At 40.7% G+C, this 19,577-nt stretch overlaps 1 protein-coding gene across 1 annotated transcript in view; it reads right to left on the reverse strand.

Annotated features, from left to right (window-relative positions):
- Positions 1-3,444: 3,444 nt before the first annotated feature.
- ARL8B (ADP ribosylation factor like GTPase 8B) overlaps positions 3,445-19,577 on the reverse strand; it is a 66,340-nt gene continuing 50,207 nt past the window's right edge. Inside the window, 5 exon segments of the mRNA XM_060161314.1 lie at positions 3,445-5,512; positions 7,391-7,461; positions 8,044-8,111; positions 18,201-18,294; positions 18,918-18,991. Coding sequence (XP_060017297.1) covers positions 5,463-5,512; positions 7,391-7,461; positions 8,044-8,111; positions 18,201-18,294; positions 18,918-18,991 — 357 coding nt within the window. The 3' untranslated portion in view covers positions 3,445-5,462.

Genomic DNA, 19,577 nt, shown 5'->3' on the forward strand with positions numbered 1-19,577 from the left:
AGAGCTAGCAATTTCATAAATTGGCTCATGGTATGACAATTTCTTTTTCCTTAGGGGATGATACAAATAGAAAAAGGAGTCATCTAATTCATGTATTGGGTAACAGTAGATAAAAATGATGGACTCTGGGGCTTCCCTGGTGGCGCAGTGCTTGGGAATCCGCCTGCCAATGCAGGGGACGCGGGTTCGTGACCCGGTCCGACAAGATCCCACATGCCATGGAGTGGCTGGGCCCGTGAGCCATGGCCGCTGAGCCTGCGTGTCCGGAGCCTGTGCTCCGCAACGGGAGAGGCCACAACAGTGAGAGGCCCGCGTACTGAAAACAAACAAACAAAAGATGGACTCTGAAAATGTAGAAACAAGACTGTACATTATGTGATACAAATTGTACAAAACTGAGGGTAGGCCAAAGCTGTGGATTATATAAGAGCTGGTTGGAGACATACTATAATTAGCAATCTGTTGATGTTCTATTTCCCATGTTCAAAAGGGAACACATTGATTTTGTTGGGGGATTCCCCCCCACTTGCTATTTTAAAGGACTATTTTCTAACTGCCCCCCGTTTCTCCAAGCTCTAAATAAATTTTAGCAGAACTTAGCAACACAGCAGTTATAAAGTGTTAAAACACTCACTCTATAAACATTTGCCCCCAAATTGGTAGTATATCTGTGGTTTATATTTTTCCACATTGTATACCAGAATACACGTTTTTCTGCAGTCTGGGAGAAATGCTTTAAAATTTTTAAATGGCTTTCAAAGTATAAGCCCGTGTGGTTACAGCATTTCCTTCGAACAAAATGTAAGTTATTACATCATTCTGTAAAATGTCTGTGATCTCCAGTCCTTAACTATGTTAAAAGTTACAAAATGTAAACATTTCTGTGGTTTCAGGATTATTTTCAAGCAGAAGGAATACACGCAACACTAACACAATCACTAGGACAGACACTAGGAGCAGCGGGCTTTTTCATCTCTCTTCCCTGCTTTCTGTTTCACCACCAGCCAAATCTCTAGGCTGTTAGAACCACAGCCTGTGAGTAGGAGAAATAATATTAGAAATCCTCTACTCTTCATTTTGCAGAATGGAAAACTACGGAGCCAGAGGGGGTTTAGCAACTCACCACGGTCACACAATCAGTTAACAGCAAAGAATTCATTCTCTTAAATGCCGATCCAGCACTCTTGACAGAACCAAGTGAGCATTTTAAGCTGACAATTCTTTCCCCACCACAACCCTTTTATGAATGCAAGACCTGCAAGCCCCAGTAAAATGAGGCTAAGGTCCCCTCCCCCTCCTGATTCCTGCCAGGAAATGTGCATTACCTAAATCACCAGCTACCTTGGGATTTTAAAATAGAATTACCTCACACAGAGAGCGCTTGTTAATGAGATGGAAGAATGAATGACTACTGCTGTTGCTCAGATTAAGGAACTTTCCACTGAGTCTGTCTAGCATGTCAATGACTTGCTTCTGTTTCCCTAAGAACATTCAAGAGGCGGCAATTACAAAAGTACCCACTTTTATTAATAGCTGAATTTTAAACAGAAATTGTGTGGAGGATATTTACTAATCAACAGGAAGCACCTGCCGTGGGTTGTACATTTGTAGAACTGCAAACTGAAGGGAAGACGGGCAAGCCTAGTGTTTGCTTTAAATGTCTTCCTATTCAAGTATCTTCACTGATATACATCCTGCTGAGGGTACAACCTTTAAAGTTGCTAACAAAATGAAAATATTTCACGTACTGAACATGGTGGTTCCCCCAATGGCACATTTTTAGAGAACAGAATTCAGCCAATTGGATATTACAGATATGGTTCTGGCTACAGTAAATTAGCCGCTCCAGTTCTCAATCCGCCAGCCCCTGAAGAGGTTGGAATTACCACAGCAACAAGATTTCAGGGTAACTGCATGAATAGAATACACAAGGCAATTACTTCCTCAGTCAAAAACAATAAACACAAAAGCAGACACAGTCCAATACACCCAATTTACTTGACAGAATCGAAGGGACTAATTTTACTTGATTAAGATTTTTTTTTTTTTGACGTGGAACTTTTTATTTTTTTAATTTATGGCTGCGTTGGGTCTTCGTTGCTGCGCGCAGGCTTTCTCTAGTTGCGGCGAGCGGGGGCTACTCTTCATTGTGGTGTGCGGGCTTCTCATTACAGTGGCCTCTCCATTGCGGAGCACGGGCTCTAGGTGCGCGGGCCTCGGCAGTTGTGGCACGTGGGCTTCAGTAGTTGTGGCTCGCGGGCTCCAGAGCGCAGGCTCAGTGGTTGTGGTGCACGGGCTTAGTTGCTCCGCGACACGTGAGATTCCCGGACCAGGGCTCGAACCCGTGTCCCCTGCATTGGCAGGCGGATTCTTAACCACTGCGCTACCAGGGAAGCCCTGATGTGGACCATTTTTAAAGTCTTTATTGAATTTGTTACAACATTGCTTCTGTTTTATGTTTTGGTTTTTTGGCAGCGAGGCATATGGGACCTTAGCTCCCCGACCAGGGATCGAACCTCACCCCCTGCATTGGAAGGCGAAGTCTTAATCACTGGACCACCAGGGAAGTCCCCAAAGGAACTAATTTTAGAAGTCTCAATTTTTGAAAGCAAACATAGACTCAGAAGCAGGGTGAAGCAAGCTAAACGTATATCCTCTCCCCAGCCATGCCCTCAACACACTCCTCTTTCAAAAATCGCTTTATAGGAAGCTGTTGAGAAAACAAGCAAACTGATAGCTTGACTAAATGGCTCCACTGATTCAATAAAAGAATTTAAACCTGATACCCAAGTACTTCTGTCCTAGAAGTGCAAGATCACACATCCAACTGACAACACAATTTGGCTGCACAGAAGGACGGCGTGCACACGGAGGAAGAGCCGAGTTGAACTTCTCTGAGTAAAAATACATAAAATCGTTTCCCCAAGAGCTTTGATGGGATAAACGTTCACTTCTATAGTGCAAAAGATAACATACTATACAAAACAGGTCAAATGTTTTACTTTAAAAGTGTGCCTCTTTGGGAAAAACTACCAGGTTTGATACTTTAAATCTTTTCATTCTGGAACTGAAGTCAGCAAGTAGACATATCTTGTAATTTCAGTTTATTAATAGTTTTGTTATGATTTTTAAAACCAGATTACAAAATGCTTAACTAACTCAATACTTATTTTTAAAAAGTCCTAAATTTGGTGTATTATGACAGTTTACAAGTAGTAGCATTTCCTCCACCCCACCCCCCGCCCCATCGCAAGGTCAATTCTGTGGATATTTAAAAGTTTGTTTCTATTTTAACTAGCTCACAGACCCAATTCTTTAAGAGCTGAGCTGATTTCTTTCTAGCACATGGTCTACAGACCCTGCTCATGGTAACCTTCTTTCCACCCCCTTCCAAAAAAGTCAGCACCTTCCAGCATGATGGACATTTTAAGTTAAAACCGTCAATACAACCCTCAAAATGCAAGTTTATTGAATAAAGCTGAGAAGAGCAGTAAAACAGACAAAAAACGCATCCACCTAAAAAAAAAATTCACATATTTACAAAGTTCAGTAACTGTTAGGTTCCACATGCAGAGGTTAATGCACAGGAAAATGTTGGTAGTAGTATCTGGATGTCTTGAAACCCTGGAAGCAATGAACAGACACACAAACGCATTACGGTTTAGCTGTAGGTCAATTAATGAACCTATGCGGTCCCCACAGAGTCACACATTCTTGTTCTGATTCCTCCTTTTAGGCACAAGCAAATTGCCACATTCTTTGTAATGGTTCACAGTGACCATTAATGGTGTTGAAGTACAGTAGCAAGTTTAAATATCCCTTCATTTACAGAACCATCCATCCCATCAGGGAAGTATGCAACATGCTTCAAAGAATAAGAACAGAATTTTAAAAGCCAAGATTCTACTCATAAAAATGTGAATGGAGAAAAGCAAATAGTGTCTGTGCAACACGGTGCAGTATTTTGTACAGAATATCATTAAGGCCATGGCAGTCTATAAATTAAAACTGATATCATTAAAAGAACTTACTGTTGACTGCACTTCGAGTGCTCAACATGTCTGGAAATGCACTGTCTACATGAGTGCTGCTTAACAAAAGAAACAAAATCACACATAGTGTGAGGCAACACCTACGCAAGTGTACCACAGAGTTTTATCTACTACAGTGGGCTACGTAACAATTTACAAGTGCTCCAGTTTTAATATGTCCCTTTATGTGCATGGAGATCACTAAACTACAAAACACGTTCAGGTAAGTTTTCATACATCTCTGTATCATAGAAGCAAACAACAGACAGCATCACTTCCTCACCTCTGTGTGATTATTCAACAGCCTGCAGCCGTTGTGCATGATTACATCAGATAAAGCAGGCAGGTCTAGAGTTGTCACAATAAACAAGATGTCTAATGGCACCAGACAAAAGAGTGCCAAACCTTACATCGATAAGAGAGAAAAATAAGAATTTTTATTTGTTTCTAAGTATCTATTGTGCTGAAAGTCAACTTTATGACGGAATATAAAAAGTCAAGAGTTAGAGTGTCATGCAGCAGCACTGCTTTAGTGACTGGAGAGAGAAAGAACAGACAGGTGTTTCAACAGTCTGACATTCTTAACACGTTTATTATATTGGCTAGAATGCTCTAAATTCATGAAAGCTTTTGAGAAAATCTTCAATTCCCAACCCCTTAAAAAAGTGTGTTGAACCAGGAAAAAGAAAAGAAAAAATATAGAAGTAATGATCTGGACAGATACAAAACAGCATGCCTCAGTTCCTCCCGTACCCCCGACTGCTATCTGGAGAAGAACTCTCAGAAAGCAGAATGTGTTTAAAATTCATCGCCCAAGATCTTGCCAGTGTAAAGAAGGAACAACAACATTGATCTGGTGCCTCTATTCACTCTTTGCAGACCATTTTTTAAATTCCTAAGGTGTAATTATACATTTCACATGCATTTGTGAGATATGTAAACATTTTGTTTCTATCCCACATGAGTCAGGCTAAAGGTTTTCTAAATACTGTGTGTGGCACTAGAAACTTCATGCTGTATCAAGTCAGTATCAGTATTAAGCTACTGGACTCTATAATGAAATATCATAGACAGACATTTACTGAAAACCAATATAAAAACCTGGCCCAGAAAGACCAGAACAGAAATATGCAATTTTTCTTGATTTAAGATGGTCAAAAGTGTGTTTTTTTTTAAAAAAAGCTCTACACACTGTTTAAGACAAGTATGTATAAGAAGCCTTTTTGTGTGCTGACTTTATCATGACAACTCTAGCTGATTCTTTATGAAGGGTTAAGGATACACATCTTCAGCAGTGCACATGAGAAATAAACTCTGAAAAAGGCAATTTCTTGGGTTTAGGAAGGACCATATTCTGGGAAGTACTTCAGAGGAACGGACAATAATTCTGGGATTGTAGCCAGGAAGGACTGGAAGACTTCAGGAGATGCTTCAGCTTCTTCTAGATTTTGAATGTTGAATAAGCCACTGAAGTGTGATATCTAAAGATGGAGGGGAAAAGAGTGAAGATGTTACGATACCAAAGTTAAGAAACTAAGTATCAGAGAATATTTAAAACGCAGCTATTTCAAAGCATATCCTGGGCCTGCCCTCTTCTTTTCTGCCTCTATACTACTATACTTATATAGATATCTGTATCTATCCCACTATTCTTCATTCCCTGACCTTCAAGAGGTTAATCTGGAAACACGAGAGACTGAAGAGTCTCCAATTTAAAAGCTAAATTGTGTACAGAACAGCTTGTGCCTTCCTTTATTCATTCAAAAGTTTACTGATTGCCTGTAAGATCAGGTATTGTGTGTGAAGCTCCAGGATGCAAAGAGACGGGAAAACCACTCTCTGCCCTCGAGGAGCTTTCAGTATGCTGGAAAACATGCAGGTAGTCGTCTGGGTTTGGAGGACAGCCTCCACAGAATTCCAGGTAAAAGAAAGAGCAAAACGCATAGGATAAGCAGAGGCATGAAACTGTGTGGAGCTCTGGCTGGGTGACAAGTGATAAGACGTGGCTGAAGCACAGGGATGGGTGAGGGGGTGCCACTCATGGCTACGGCTGGAGCAGGAGTTCTCAAGCTCACCCTTTCCACATTTGGGGCTGGGTAATTCTTTGCTGTGCACAGTACAATATTCTGCAACATCTGTAACCTTGACCACAAGATGCCATTATCACCACCCCCCATCCTCAGCTGTGACAAGTAAGGACTCCAGATTATCTCCAAATGGCCCCTGTGGAGCTCAGCTGTTCTCAGTTGAGAACCACAGGCCTAGCGGGAGCCAGATAACCTTGTGTGCCATTCTAAGATGCTCAGAAGTTTGGATTTTATTCTCAAGTCAACAGGAAGTCATTGGAGAATGTTAAGCAGGGAAACCATACTGTTTATTGTAAACTGTTAAGTTTATTGTAGTAAATTCAACAATGGCAACCGAGGAGGGCAACTTGGAAGGCTGCCAGTATAGAGACTATCACAACAGGAACAGGAAAGGGCCGAAGGCCTGAAGCAAATCAAGTGCTGTAGGAATGGAGAGGAATAAAATGAGGAGCATGTTCAAAATATAGAACCTAACAGGACTGAGCAAATGCAGGGGGTGAGAAAGAATCTTCTGGCCTGAATAAGTGTGTTTGTCATGGAGCTGCTGACTAACAGTAGCTAAAGGAAGAACAGGCTTGAGAAAAAAAGACTAAGAATTCGGCAACAGGCACACCAAGTTTGAGACGGAGAAGGTAGCACATGGAGATGTCCAGCAGGTAGTTTCATCTGTACAGATCTGAGGAAGAGATGGAGACTGGCAAGACAGCATCGTAGAGGTGGCAACTGAAGCTACAGTGGCCGAGAATAGCCAGGAAAGGCACTTAGACTGACGGGACAAGGCAGCTAAGCAGGACTGGTACTTTGCTATGGCAGTCCTAGGAAATTAATACAGACATTAAGTAGATAAAGGGTATTCTGGGCTTATCCTTTAGAGAGCTAACATACTGCAGTAATATATTTTGATTTTGACACATGCAAAATCATAATAATGCCTATAGACCAATTTTTGTAAAGTTTTATTTCAAAAACATCATCCTGTTATAATGCACAGCTGGACACTAGCTCTGCAAAAGTTAATACAATAAATTGATATCACATAATGCTTAACTTCGTGTCTCTTTTGCATTTACTTCTTTAAATAGCGTGGAGCAGATTCAGGATATTATATTTGTTGTCAAAAGGTATAATGTGTACTCTTTTTCCTGAGGCAAAAGCAATAGTACTTTATAAGGGAAATCACTTAAACAGAAATGGAGATAATAAACAGTAAAAAGCATGAGACATCCCTTCTAATGATACCCACTTCTTCCATAAACACCAGTCATTTCTTACCTATATTATCCTTTTCTTTGCAAGAAATTGAATAGCAGCAAATTTCTCTATCCTGAATAGCAGACAGATTCCTATAAAAAGCAGAATTAAGAAAATAAGTCTGTGCTTAAAACAACTGTCATCTTTTCACTCACTGCTCAATTTTGCTTGTTTTTTGAATTACTATACAGAAGAAATTATTTTACTGATACTAAAATTTTACGGGGACTTCCCAGGTGGCGCAGGGATTAAGAATCCACCTGCCAATGCAGGGGACAAGGGTTCAAGCCCTGTTCTGGGAAGATCCCACATGCCACGGAGCAACTAAGCCCGTGTGCCACAACTACTGAACCCATGTGCCACAACTACTGAAGCCCACATGCCTAGAGCCCGTGCTCCACAACAAGAGAAGCCACTGCAATGAGAAGCCTGTGCACCACAACAAAGAACCAATGCAGCCAAAAATTAATTAATTCATTCATTAAAAAAACAATGTTTAAGGGGAAAAAAAAATTTACGGGTTCACTTTTCTAGTATGTCAAGATTATGTACTCCAAAACGTGACTATGATCATTACTGAATAATACAGCAATGCTAAACAAAGCAGTGAGCAAAACAGTATAATTTAGAACCAAATTATTTTTAAAAAACCATCATTCATTCTTAAGACATACATTTTTTCAATTAGCTGTTTCTCATCCAAGGCATTAGGAAGATCTCTCTTGTTTCCAAGTACTAGCACCTTTAAAAAGAAAAGATACTGAGTAAATTTTACCTAAGAAAATGTCACAGAAGCATACCATATGCATATCTGTAGACATTAAAATCAGGATGTTACATCATGCCATAATTAAAGTATATTTATGTGACTGGTGGCCTATCTCATTCATTTAATCATTCAAATTAGAATTTATTCTAACTCCTACCATGCACATGTCCTTAATTCAATATGTGGCTGCCAACTTCTATTTGAAATATTCTAAGTCTACGGTATACATTCTGCTATTTCTTAATAAATCTTTACCAAGAAGTGAATATGATCTTAACAACCAAGGGTGGAGGAATGAGTTTAAACTATTTTTATCTGTTAGTCATTAATCTAACAGTAAACATGTAAATAAGCCTTTAAAATTCTACACCCATCCTATAAAATATAATGTATAAATATTCTAAGATAATGGATAAGACTGGGGTTCAGAATAAATGCAGTAGCCATAAACTCTGAGAATAAATATCACCATCTGATTGGTAGATGTGCTTTGAAAAACAAGGAGAGTGGAGAGGGGCGTCCCAATCATCACTCTATCTTCCCCAGGTACATCCTTTCTACCTTATGAAAAGCAAAACCTATGAGTACATATAACGTATGTGATAACATCCTTACTGAGTCAACGTTCTCTAAGAAACTGTATCTTTGACCAATCCTGAGAAAGTACACGCCATGTCTACCTTGTCATCTTGTTAAACACTGGTCAAACCTATTTCTTTCACTTAATACATGCCCCTACCCCCACCCCTAACTCCAAACACGGCGACTGATTCTATTTCTAGGCCCTAGACGCTTAGTTCTCACGAAGGAGAAAGAGCCAAGGACGGAGACAGACAGCCAGGGTCACCAGGAGCTCCCCGGGGAACGCTAAATCACAGGGGTCGGAGAGCCAAAAGCCAAATCTCAGCGCCTGCGGTCAGCCCGTCCTCCCCTCCCCAACTCTTACCCCTCTCTACACTCTTACTTAAGTCACCCCACGTTCTCAACCTGGACCTGTGTGAGTTTTAAAAACTGCATCATGGTCATTTGTGATCAGTTGTCAGTTTCGGGGTTGCCTGACATCTTAGCCCTCTTCCTACATTTAAGAAATCTTCCACCTTATGAACCTGCCTCCCCATAAAGCTTCTTGCTTCTGTAGACAACTTCTTTTCCAGCCTCCCTTTCTGCTGGAGAATGGACACATAATCTAGGATCAACCAGAACTACGAATGCAGAGTCAGTACTGCAAGAAAGTGGGGATAGAGAATCCATTCTGCTAGGGAAGGGGCATCAACTAAATGAACTTCCAGTCGGAGCAACTGTGTCTGGTGTTCAGAAACTGCATGAAGTCACCAGACTTGCTCGATGGTGTAAGTCTGGATGTGGTCCTAGCAGCTGCTGAGCCTCCCTTGTTCCAGCCTATTTTCTGAAGATGGTTATGGGCAGCCTTCTCCCAGACTCGGTGAGCTACCCAATATCATTTCAGTAAATTCCTTTCTACTTAAATCAGCTTTCTATTGCTTGCAACTAAGAACTCTTACGGTGACCAAGATAAGACTGATTCTTTTACTTATGGTATGTAGAACTAGTTGTTAACATAGAAGAAGAATAGACTTTGAAGTCAGAAAGACATGGAGTCAAAACCTAGCTGTGCCAAAATGCTAATGACTGTGTGATCTTGAGTGAATAACAACTATTACAAAGGAGGGATCACACCATCGACCTCAATACCTTGTGAGGATTAACTGAGACAACATACCTCGAGGATCTGACACTCGAGAACTGGTCATGAGGGTAAAGCCTAGTCCTTTCCAGCATCCCTTAGCTCAACAAATGGCACCACCTTCCACCTGACTAAAAGAGCCAGGAACTAGGAACTATCCTTTATATCTTCCCATGTAAAACTACCAAGTCTGGTGGCCACTCTTCCTAAAGATCCTTCCAGTCTATTTCCTTCTCACAACCTTGTCTACGACCACCCTAATCCATGGTACTCTATTTTGCCAAGACAACTTCAATAGCTTCCTAAAACTGTCCTCCTTATAGTCACGCTTCAATCCATTCTTAAAGTGACATCAGAATGATTTAGATGATAAATTTCATCATTTAAAAACATCCAGGGAAGGCTTCCCTGGTGGTGCAGTGGTTGAGAATCCGCCTGCCGATGCAGGGGATGTGGGTTCGTGCCCCGGTCCGGGAAGATCCCACATGCCACAGAGCTGCTGGGCCCGTGAGCCATGGCCGCTGAGCCTGCGAGTCTGGAGCCTGTGCTCCGCAACGGGAGAGGCCACAACAGTGAGAGGCCCGCGTACCGCAAAAAACAACAACAACAACAAAAAAACACGCAGGGAGCTTCAAGATGGCGGAAGAGTCAGACGCAGACATCACCTTCCTCCCCACAGATACATCAGAAATACATCTACACGTGGAACTGCTCCTACAGAACACCTACTGAACGCTGGCAGAAGACCTCAGACCTCCCAAAAGGCAAGAAACTCCCCACGTACCTGGGTAGGGTGAAAGAAAAAAGAATAAACAGAGACAAAGAACCGGGATGAACCTGTACCAGTGGGAGGGAGTTGTGAAGGAGGAAAGGTTTCCACACACTAGGAAGCCCCTTCGTGGGCAGAGACTGCGGGTGGCAGGGGGGGGAGCTTCAGAGCCATGGAGGAGAGCGCAGGAACAGGGGTGCAGAGGGCAAAGAAGAGAGATTCCCGCACAGAGGATCGGTGCCGACCGGCACTCACCAGCCCGAGAGGCTTGTCTGCTCACCCGCTGGGGCGGGCAGGGCTGGGAGCTGAGGCTCAGGGTCGGAGCACAGGGAGAGGACTGGGGTTGGCTGCGTGAACACAGCCTGAAGGGGGTTAGTGCACCACGGCTAGCCGGGAGGGAGTCTGGGAAAAAGTCTGAAACTGCCTAAGAGGCAAGAGACCATTGTTTCCTGGTGCGCAAGGAGAGGGGATTCAGAGCACCACCTAAATGAGCTCCAGAGACGGGCGCAAGCCGCGGCTAACAACGCGGACCCCAGAGACAGGCATGAGATGCTAAGGCTGCTGCTGCCGCCACCAAGATGCCTGTGTGCGAGCACAGGTCACTCTCCACACCTCACCTCACGGGAGCCTGTGCAGCCCGCCACTGCCAGGGTCCCAGGATCCAGGGACAACTTCCCCGGGAGAACGCACGGCATGCCTCAGGCTGGTGCAACGTTACGCCGGCCTCTGCCATTGCAGGCTCGTCCCGCATCCGTACCCCTCCCTCCCACTGGCCTGAGTGAGCCAGAGTCCCCGAATCAGCTGCTCCTTTTACCCCATCCTGTCTGAGAGAAGAAAAGATGCCCTCAGGCGACCTACACACAGAGGCGGGGCCAAATCCAAAACTGAACTCTCAGAGCTGTGCGAACAAAGAAGAGAAAGGGAAATCTCCCCCAGCAGCCTCAGGAGCAGCAGATTAAATCTCCACAAACAACTTGATGTACCCTGCATCTGTGGAATGCCTGAACAGACAATGAATCATCCCAAATTGAGGAGGTGGACTTTGGGAGCAATGCTATATATATATTTTTTCCCTTTATCTCTTTTTCTGAGTGTGTATGTATATGCTACTGTGTGTGACTTTCTCTGTATAGCTTTGCTTTAACCATTTGTCCTACGGTTCTGTCTGTCCTTTTTTTTTTACTTAAAACATTTTTTTCTTAATAATTATTTTTTATTTTAATGACTTATTTTATTTTATTTTATTTTATCTTCTTCTTTCTTTCTCTTTTTTCTCCCTTTTTTCTGAGCTCTGTGGAGGACAGGCTCTTGGTGCTCCAGCCAGGTGTCAGGGCTGTGCCACTGAGGTGGGAGAGCCAAGTTCAGGACACTGGTCCACAAGAGACCTCCCAGCTCCACACAATATCAAATGGTGAATATCTCCCAGAGATCTCCATCTCAACACCAAGACCCAGCTTCACTCAACAACCAGCAAGCTACAGTGCTGGACACCCTATGCCAAACAACTAGCAAGACAGAAACACAACCCCTCCCATTAGCAGAGAGGCTGCCTAAAATCACAATAAGGCCACAGATACCCCAAAACACACCACCAGACGTGGACCTGCCCACCAGAAAGACAAGATCCTCATCCACCAGAACTCAGGCACCAGTCTCCTCCACCAGGAAGCCTACACAACCCACTGAACCAACCTTAGCCACTGGGGACACACACCAAAAACAACGGGAACTACGAACATGAAGCCTGCAAAAAGGAGACCCCAAATACAGTAAGATAAGCAAAATGAGAAGACAGAGAAACACACAGCAGATGTAGGAGCCAGGCAAAAACCCACCAGACCTAACAAATGAAGAGGAAATAGGCAGTCTACCTGAGAAAGAATTCAGAAAAATGATAGTAAAGATGATCCAAAATCTTGGAAATAGAATGGAGAAAACACAACAAACGTTTAAAAAGGACCTAGAAGAACTAAACAGCAAACAATGATGAACAACACAATAAATGAAATTAAAAATTCTCTGGAAGGGATCAATAGCAGAATAACTGAGGCAGAAGAACGGATAAGTGACCTGGAAGATAAAATAGTGGAAATAACTACTGCAGAGCAGAATAAAGAAAAAAGAATGAAAAGAATTGAGGACAGTCTCAGAGACCTCTGGGACAACATTAAACGCACCAACATTGGAATTATAGGGGTCCCAGAAGAAGAAGAGAAAAAGGGACGGAGAAAATATTTGAAAAGATTATAGTTGAAAACTTCCCTAATATGGGAAAGGAAATAGTTAATCAAGTCCAGGAAGCACAGAGAGTCCCATACAGGATCAATCCAAGGAGAAACATGCCAAGACACATATTATTCAAACTATCAAAAATTAAATACAAAGGACAAATATTAAAAGCAGCAAGGGAAAAAATACAACACATAAGGGAATCCCCATAAGGTTAACATAAGCTGATCTTTCAGCAGAAACTCTGTAAGCCAGAAGGGAGTGGCAGGACATATTTACAGTGATGAAAGAGAAAAATCTACAAACAAGATTACTCTACCCAGCAAGGATCTCATTCAGATTTGACAGAGAAATTAAAGGTTTACAGACAAGCAAAAGCTAAGAGAATTCAGCACCACCAAACCAGCTTTACAACAAATGTTAAAGAAACTTCTCTAGGCAGGAAAAAAAAGACAAGGAAAAGACATACAATAATAAAGCCAAAACACTTAAGAAAATGGTAACAGGAACATACATATTGAAAATTACCTTAAATGTAAATGGTTAAGTGCTCCAACCAAAAGACATAGACTGGCTGAATGCTTACAAAAACAAGACCCGCATATATACTGTCTACAAGAGACCCACTTCAGACCTAGGGACACATACAGACTGAAGTGAGGGGATGGAAAAAGATATTCCATGCAAATGGAAATCAAAAGAAAGCTGGAGTAGCAATTCTCGTACCAGACAAAACAGACTTTAAAACACAGACTATTACAAGAGACAAAGAAGGACACTACATAACTATCAAGGGATCAATCCAAGAAGAAGATATAACAATTCTAAATATTTATGCACCCAACATAGTAGCACCTAAATACACAAGGCAAACACTAACAGCCATAAAACGGGATATCAACAGTAACACATTCATAGTAGGGGACTTTAACACCCCACTTTCACCAACGGACAGATCATCCAAAATGAAAGTAAATAAGGAAACGCAAGCTTTAAATGATACATTAAACAAGATGGACTTAATTGATATTTATAGGACATTCCATCCAAAAACAACAGAAGACACATTCTTCTCAACTGCTCATGGAACATTCTCCAGGATAGATCACATCTTGGGTCACAAATCAAGCCTTGGTAAATTTAAGAAAATTGAAATTGTATCAAGTATCTTTTCCGACCACAACGCTATGAGACTAGATATCAATTACATGAAAAGATCTGTAAGAAATACAAACATATGGAGGCTACACAACACACTACTTCATAACCAAGAGATCACTGAAGAAATCAAAGAGGAAATCAAAAAATACCTAGAAACAAATGACAATGGAGATACAACGACCCAAAACCTGTGGGATGCAGCAAAAGCAGTTCTAAGGGGGAAGTTTATAGCTATACAAGCCTACCTTAAGAAACAAACAACATCTCAAATAAACAACCTAACCTTACACCTAAAGCAATTAGAGAAAGAAGAACAAAAAACCCCCCAAAGTTAGCAGAAGGAAAGAAATCATAAAGATCAGATCAGAAATAAATGAAAAAGAAATGAAGGAAATCATAGCAAAGATCAATAAAACTAAAAGCTGGTTCTTTGAGAAGATAAACAAAATTGATAAACCATTAGCCAGACTTATCAAGAAAAAAAGGGAGAACACTCAGATCAGTAGAATTAGAAATGAAAAAGGAGAAGTAACAACTGACACTGCAGAAATACAAAGGATCATGAGAGATTACTACAAGCAACGATATGCCAAAAAAATGGACAACCTGGAAGAAATGGACAAATTCTTAGAAATGCACAACCTTCCGAGACTGAACCAGGAAGAAAAAGAAAATATGAACAGACCAATCACAGCACTGAAGTTGAAACTGTGCTTAAAAATCTTACAACAAACAAAAGCCTAGGACCAGATAGCTTCACAGGCGAATTCTATCAAACATTTAGAGAAGAGCTAACACCTATCCTTCTCAAACTCTTCCAAAATACAGCAGAGGGAGGAACACTCCCAAACTCATTCTACAAGGCCACAATCACCCTGATACCAAAACCAGACAAAGATGTCACAAAGAAAGAAAACTACAGGCCAATATCACTGATGAACATAGATGCAAAAATCCTCAACAAAATACTAGCAAACAGAATCCAACAGCACATTAAAAGGATCATACAGCATGATCAAGTGGGGTTTATCCCAGGAATACAAGGACTCTTCAATATTCACAAATCAATCAATGTGATACACCACATTAACAAACTGAAGGAGAAAAACCATATGATCATCTCAATCGATGCAGAGAAAGCTTTTGACAAAATTCAACACCCATTTATGATAAAAACCCTGCAGAAAGTAGGCAAAGAGGGAACTTTCCACAACATAATAAAGACCATGTATGACAAACCCACAGCCAACTTCATCCTCAATGGTGAAAACTGAAAGCATTTCCACTAAGATCAGGAAAAAGACAAGGTTGCCCACTCTCACCACTATTATTTAACGTAGGTTTGGAAGTTTTAGCCACAGCAATCAGAGAAGAAATAAAAGGAATCCAAATCGGAAAAGAAGAAGTAAAGCTGTCACTGTTTGCAGATGACATGTCACTATACATAGAGAATCCTAAAGATGCTACCAGAAAACTACTAGAGCTAATCAATGAATTTGGTAAAGTAGCAGGATACAAAATTAATGCACAGAAATCTCTTGCATTCCTATATACTAATGATGAAAAATCTGAAAGGGAAATTAAGAAAACTCTCCCATTTACCACTGCAACAAAAAGAATAAAATATCTAGGAATACCTACCTAAGGAGACAAAAACCTATATGCAGAAAATTCTAAGACACTGATGAAAGAAATTAATGATGATACAAATAGATGGAGAGATTATACCATGTTCTTGGATTGGAAGAAACAACATTGTGAAAATGACTATACTACCCAAAACAATCTACAGATTCAATGCAATCCCTATCAAACTACCAATGGCATTTTTCACAGAACTAGAACAAAAACATTCACAATTTGTATGGAAACACAAAAGATCCCGAATAGCCAAAGCAACCTTGAGAAAGAAAAACGGAGCTGGAGGAATCAGGCTCCCTGACTTCAGACTATACTACAAAGCTACAGTAATCAAGACAGTGTGGTACTGGCACAAAAACAGAAAGATAGATCAATGGAACAGGATAAAAAGCCCAGACATAAACCCACACACCTATGGTCACCTTATCTTTGATAAAGGAGGCAAGAATATAGAGTGGAGAAAAGACAGCCTCTTCAATCAGTGGTGCTGGGAAAACTGGACAGCTACATGTAAAAGAATGAAATTAGAACACTCCCTAACACCATACACAAAAATAAACTCAAAATGGATTAAAGACCTAAATGTAAGGCCAGACACTGTAAAACTCTTAGAGGAAGACATAGGCAGAACACTCTGTGACATAAATCACAGCAAGATCCTTTTTGACCCACCTCCTAGAGAAATGGAAATAAAAACAAAAATAAACAAATGGGAGCTAATGAAACTTAAAAGCTTTTGCACAGCAAAGGAAACCATAAACAAGACGAAAAGACAACCCTCAGAATGGGAGAAAATATTTGCAAATGAAGCACCTGACAAAGGATTAATCTCCAAAACATACAAGCAACTCATGCAGCTCAATATCAAAAAAACAAACAACCCAATCCAAAAATGGGCAGAAGACCTAAATAGACATTTCTCCAAAGATATACTGATTGCCAACAAACACATGACAGAATGCTCAACATCATTAATCATGAGAGAAATGCAAATCAAAACTACAATGAGATATCATCTCACACCAGTCAGAATGTCCCTCATCAAAAAATCTAGAAACAATAAATGCTGGACAGGGTGTGGAGAAAAGGAAACCCTCCTGCACTGTTGGTGGGAATGTAAATTGGTACAGCCACTATGGAGAACAGTATGGAGGTTCTTTAAAAAACTAAAAACAGAACTACCATACGACCCAGCAATCCCACTACTGGGCATATACCCTGAGAAAACGATAATTCAAAAAGAGTCATGTACCAAAATGTTCATTGCAGCTCTTTTTACAATAGCCAGGAGGTGGAAGCAACCTAAGTGTCCATCATCGGCTGAATGGATAAAGAAGATGTGGCACATGTATACAATGGAATATTACTCAACCACAGAAAGGAACAAAATTGAGTTATTTGTAGTGAGGTGGATGGACCTAGAGACTGTCATACAGAGTGAAGTAAGTCAGAAAGAGAAAAACAAATACCATATGCTAACACATATATACATGGAATCTAAAAAAAGAAAAAAAAATGATCAGAAGAACCTAGGGGCAAGACGGGAATAAAGATGCAGACCTACTAGAGAATGGACTTGAGGATATGGGGAGGGGGAAGGGTAAGCTGGGACAAAGTGAGACAGTGGCATGGACATACATACAGTACCAAATGTAAAATAGATAGCTAGAGGGAAGCAGGTGCACAGCACAGGGAGATCAGCTCGGTGCTTTGTGTCCATCTAGAGGGGTGGGATAGGGAGGGTGAGAGGGAGACCCAAGATGGAGGGGATATGGGGATATATGTATATGTATAGCTGATTCACTTTGTTATACAGCAGAAACACATCATTGTAAAGCAATTATACTCCAATAAAGATGTTAAAATAAATAAATAAAGAGAAACAACCAGTCCCGCCCCACACAGCCTCTTCTAGTGTCCGGGCCACCGCAAGCTCGCCACACTCTACCCCACCCTCCTCACTCTGCTCTGTGCTCAAGAAACACTGGCTTCCTCCCAGTGCCCCACCTCCTCCTACCAAAGAGCCTCTGCCTGCAACTCCCTTTTCCTCCAGCTGTCACATCCCTCACGTGCCTACACATCCCTCACATCTCAGCTCAAGCAGCACTTCCTCAGGGAATCCTTCCTTCGTCCCTCAAACTACATTAAATCTCCCCTCTAACTTACAACTCAAGAGCCCCTTGTACCTCTCCCTCGTAGCACTGATCACAGCCGTATTATTCAAATGATTTCATATCATCTACCTAGCTTCCTACTAAACCATAAGCTCCATGATTGCAGGCAGCATGTTTCTTTTCACTTCTGCTCACTACTATTTCGCCAGGACTAAGCACTGCTCCTACTACATACAGTTCAATAAACAGCTGGTTAAGAAATGAATAAACAGCACACTGCACAGTACGTGGCAGATACTCAGTAAATGTAAGCCTTCCAGGCTTTAAAACAAAAGACATTTTACTGATTTCAAACACAATAAATAAAAATGTATAATTATACTTGTAGTAATAATTATAAATATTTTAATTATATAATGTAAAATTAACCAGTACTCCATACTCACTGGAATTCCTTGTAACTGTGGCTTATCTAGAAGATTATGTAGTTCATTTCGAGAGGCTTCTATCTTTTCACGATCTGCAGCATCTATCATGTAGCTTCACAGAAACATAAAGTGATCTCAATATGTCTCCACCATATTCTTTGATGATCGCAATTAATAGATATTTTAATTTTCTTAATTTATACTACTGTAACTGTTCATTAAAATAAAGTCCTCGATTTTAAAAGGCTGGCACCCAAAAATACTTTCTAATAGACTGTTCTACAAACTACTATATATAAAATTAGATAAGCAACAAGGATATACTGTATAGCACAGCGAATTATACCCATTATCTTGTAATAACCTATAATGGAATATAATTAAAACTACTGAATCACTATGCTGTATACCTGAAACCAACACAATACTGAAAATCAACTATACTTCAATAAAATAAGTAGAGAGGTAGACTGTTCTTAGGGGCCTAATACATGATAGTAAAACATTTATATCCATTAGCTCTTAGCTACATAAAAAGCAAATAAAACTCTCATTCTATTTTTAAAGTCTGATGCTAATGGGATTACACTAAGAAAATATCTAAGAAAGACTGTTATTGCCCGAAGTAAAAACTGAGCCTTTAAAAGTATGAAAACCAGCGTTTTTCCCTTGAAACCTAAACTGACTGCAAGGGGGGAGACGGGGCGGGGGGGGAGGGGCGTGGAAGCAGCTTACACAATAGCGTTGACCCCTCTGCAGTACCGTTCCCACATGCTCCGGAAGCGGGGTTGTCCTCCTATGTCCCAAATCTTCAAATCAAGATAGACAGTTCTTAATAAAGATATTTCAAATAACACATTGAAGAAAAAAGCAGCAGAAGGAGGGGACAAAGATCAAGCAGATATGCTCATTTCCACAGTATTAGAGCCAAACTGCTTTTGAAAAACTTGAGGTCAAACAAGCTCTTAATCTGGAAGTTCTTGGGGCCACTTCTAAACTTGAAGCTCATACTTAATATGTTTACATTAGACCTAATAGGTGGTGCTTGAGCAAACATTTAGTTTCTGTGCAATACTTTCTTTGCCTGTTTACCAATAAATTTCCAATATTGAAAATACGTATTTTTTGAAATAGCACTCTTAGAATCTGCATAATCAGCCGTTATCCATATTTGGAGTCCAAGACAGAAAAAAACAGTTCATTCAGAATCTATTTAAGTTTAGTTGTCTGATTGGGTATATATTAACATCTAATCGTTTTTAGTTATTCTGTACATAACAGAAAACATTCCTACCTAGGTGCTTTTCTTATATAAAATTATTTTACCCATATGAAAGCTACAACCCACAGTAATTTCACTATTATGGCTACTCTGTAGGGCTATGTAAAGGTCTG

Source organism: Lagenorhynchus albirostris, chromosome 10 (assembly GCF_949774975.1).
Source record: "Lagenorhynchus albirostris chromosome 10, mLagAlb1.1, whole genome shotgun sequence".
NCBI lineage: Eukaryota > Metazoa > Chordata > Mammalia > Artiodactyla > Delphinidae > Lagenorhynchus > Lagenorhynchus albirostris.